Below are 3,717 nucleotides of genomic sequence, written 5' to 3' on the forward strand. Positions count from 1 at the left end.
TGTAATAAAATCTGCATTAATAAATGTAAAAACTTTTTTCTTTTGTAAGTATACATATCTGTTCAAAGGGAATTATATACTAATCCTTATTTTGGTCTTGGGGGATTGCCCCTACATTCTTCAGCCAATCGACTACTTCCTGGATGGCTGGTCTCTTGAAAGGATTCTGGTTGACGCACATGCAAGCCAAATCAAGCACCTGCAGCATCTCCTCCTCAAAACCCTTTCCTTTAAGGACAGCGTCAAAAATTTGGTTTTGCTTGCCCTCACTTCTCATTTGCTGCACCCAGACAACCAACTCTCTCGACATCTTGGGTTTGAATACCTCCATAGGCCTCTTCCCAGTTAGTAGCTCAAGCATGACAACCCCGAAACTGTACACGTCTCCCCTCAAAGTGGCCACCCATGATTGCCCATATTCTGGGGGAATATAACCCAAGGTACCAACAAGCTCAGTTGTAACATGAGTTTGATAAGGATCAATCAATCGGGACAAGCCAAAATCTGCAACATGTGCTTCAAAATTGTCATTGAGGAGGATGTTGCTGGACTTGATATCACGATGCACAATGTGCGGCTCACATATCTGGTGCATGTAAGCCAACCCACAGCTTGCTCCCTGTGCAATTTTCAGACGAGTTGGCCAATCTAGTTGAGTTGCACCATCAGCCTTCTCATGCAACCAGTAATCCAAACTCCCATTCTCCATGTAGGAATACATGAGCAGCCGAGAGCCGTCATGCATGCAATAACCTTGCAGGGCAACTAGGTTCTTGTGTTGGGTTGTGGACAGAGCCTCTACCTCTGCTTTGAATTCCCTTTCCATCAGTCCCGTGTCTCCTGAGAGTTTTTTAAGAGCCAGCTTGCTGCCGTTTGCTAATGTTGCTTTATAAACCAAACCAAAACCCCCACACCCTATGATGTTCGCTTGACTAAAATTGTCCGTGGCTTTCACGATTTCAGATATGGTAAGATCCTTGATTTCATTCGTACTGTTTTGGAACAATACCACTACGCTAGTATCCTTGTCAACCTCAAGAGGAACCAGCGGATTCGAGTTGCTAGAGATTGAATCCAAATCCATCTTGTCAGTATCCCCTCTCGGAATGATCCTCCTCTTGGATAATACCCACAATGCTAGCACAGTGATGATAAAACCAGTTCCAAAACAGATCAAAAGGACGAGTCCAACAATAAGCTTTTTGTTTGAGCCTTTACGAGTTGCAATTCCAGGTTGACTAGAGCAAGAGTGCTGCACGATTTTGCCACACAACCCTGGATTCCCTTCAAAACTGGAAATGGGAAAAGTATCAAATTGACCTCCGGATGGTATTGGCCCTTGAAGATCGTTGTATGCAACGCTGAATGAAGATAAGAAATGTAGACCTAAAAGTGAAGCAGGGATTCCACCAGATAGATGGTTGCTGGAGAGATCCAATCTCTCCAAGTTGGTGAGGTCAGAAATTTGATCAGGAATGTTGCCAGTGAAGTTGTTATTGCTGAGATCCAACACATGAAGAACCTTCAGTAGGCCAACCTCAGAAGGGATGTTGCCACTGAGGGTGTTGTTATTCAGGTATATAGCTGGAGGAAGGTTGGACAGCTGATTGTACTGGTTTTTGGTAGCATTGTTGGGCATAACAAAAACGGGCAATTCTAGATAAGTGCGGTCCACTTTATCATAATTCTGTTGTGACACAAGCGCTGGTAGTTGACAGAGCTCCAGGGGAAAGTCTCCTTGAAGGAAGTTAGCAGACAAGTCGATGTAGAAAAGCTTAGGCAGACTACCCAACCAACCAGGAATTGAGCCTGTGAGACTGTTAACAGACAAGTCCAAGACCTCAAGTTGCTTAAGCTTAGCAAGCCAGTTGGGCACTTGACCAGTGAAATTGCAACCGCCCAAAGCTAAAATTTGGAGCTTTTGGAATCCGTCCGGATCCACTGTGTTGTCATCATATGGCATTGATTCATCGAAGAAATTCAAGGAGATTAAAAGAGTACTGAGGTTCTTGCAGCCCATCAGATTCGCGATTGCCCCGGTGAAGTTCGTCAGCGTGTTGTTTGAAAGCGAGAGAAAAGACAGAGATTGCAGTGCAATTATGTCAGGCGAGATCTGTCCCGTTAGCCGATTAGTGGCCATTCTAATTGCTGTTAGTGACTTGCATTGAGTTAAAGGCTTGGTGGGAAGTTACCGGAAAAATTATTGTTGCCAAGGTCGAGAGTGGTAAGGCGGGCAAGTGTGGAGAAATCGAAAGCGGAGATATCTCCTTCCAACTGGTTGACCCGTAAATTCAATGTGATGAGATTGGTGCAATTCGACAGAGATGGGGGCAGAAAACCAGTGAGGTTGTTGATGTGAAGAAGCAGCTGTTCCATGTTGGAGAGCCTGCCAATATCCCTGGGGATGTTGCCAAACAATTGGTTAAAGTAGAGCTCAAGGATTCTGAGGTTGGTGAGGCGGAGGATGCCATCGCCAATGGTTCCATTGAGGCGATTAAGAGGTAAGGAGAGTTCTTGGAGTGCAGAAGCATCATAAATGTCAGGCGGAAGCGGTCCTGAAAGATCATTGAAACCCGCTCGGAAAATCTCCAGCGCGGAACAAAATCCGAGTCCACGGACAATTTGGCCACTAAAATGATTGTTGGAGAAGTCCAAGAACCTGACCGAGTTCCGTGAAGAGTTATCCAAACAGAAAATAGAGGCGGGGATAGAGCCCGTGAAGCTGTTGTGGCTAACGTTGAAATTTGTCAAAGTCCTCCCTGCTACCGCTTGCTGCAGGAATGAAGAAGGGATTGTCCCGCTGAATTGATTGCTAGAAAAATCCACCGTCTGTAGGGCACTGGTGGTATAGGAGGAGGAGGATGGTAATTGGCCGGAGAGATGGTTGTAGCTCAAATCAAGGATGTGGAGGCGGTTCAGGTACGAGAAGAATTCGGAGGGGAGCGAACCGGAGAGGGTGTTGTGGGAGAGATTGAGGCGAGAGAGATAGGTAAGGTTTGCGATAGACGGGGAGATGAAGCCGGTGAGTGCTCTGGAGGGTAGCGAAAGCTGAGTAACCCGAAGATCACCACCACCGGCGATAGCATCGCAAGAAATCCCTTCCCACAGGCAGCAATCGGCGGAAGACCAATTGAGTGGAGGAGCTGCAGATATGTTGAGCGCCAAGGACAAGAGGAAGTCGCGATCGAGTGGGTCGCAGGCGGCTGTGGCCGCAACACAGCAAGACAGAATTAGAATCTTCAACAGCACGACAACCATAGGGGAGGAAGCCTGTTGTGTATCGTTGTTTTTCATCGGAGGAACAAATACACAAGAAGACGACACGACTGTAGTTCTACCTTTTGTAAATCTGCATCAGCGTTTACTTTTTAGGGGTTGCAGCAGTACAAGTGACTGCGAACACCCATTGACCCTTAACCGGAGGAGAGACAATTAGAAGTGACATTGACATTTGAGATGAATGGAAAAGACTCCATCCAACTTCCAGGTATTAAATAATTCTCTTATCAGCGTTTACTTTTGGGACTCTTGAGCACTTTTCAGTTTTCAATCATCATCGTCATTGATTTTATTACTATATATATATATATATATATATATGATAATAACGTGTAGAGCAGATAACCCCCAAGAGAGAGAGAGAGAGAGTCAAAGAGATCTATATATATATATATACATATAAATATGATAATAACGTGTAGAGCAGATAACCCCCAC

The 3,717-nt window shown here is 45.3% G+C and overlaps 1 protein-coding gene across 1 annotated transcript; it reads right to left on the reverse strand.

Annotated features, from left to right (window-relative positions):
- Positions 1–3,477, reverse strand: LOC133863888 (tyrosine-sulfated glycopeptide receptor 1-like). The gene is given in 2 exon segments (XM_062300020.1): positions 1–2,179; positions 2,182–3,477. Coding segments are annotated over 2 exon segments (3,213 nt in total). The 5' UTR covers positions 3,295–3,477; the 3' UTR covers positions 1–79.
- Positions 3,478–3,717: the final 240 nt, after the last annotated feature.

Source organism: Alnus glutinosa, chromosome 3 (genome assembly GCF_958979055.1).
Source record: "Alnus glutinosa chromosome 3, dhAlnGlut1.1, whole genome shotgun sequence".
Taxonomy (NCBI): domain Eukaryota; kingdom Viridiplantae; phylum Streptophyta; class Magnoliopsida; order Fagales; family Betulaceae; genus Alnus; species Alnus glutinosa.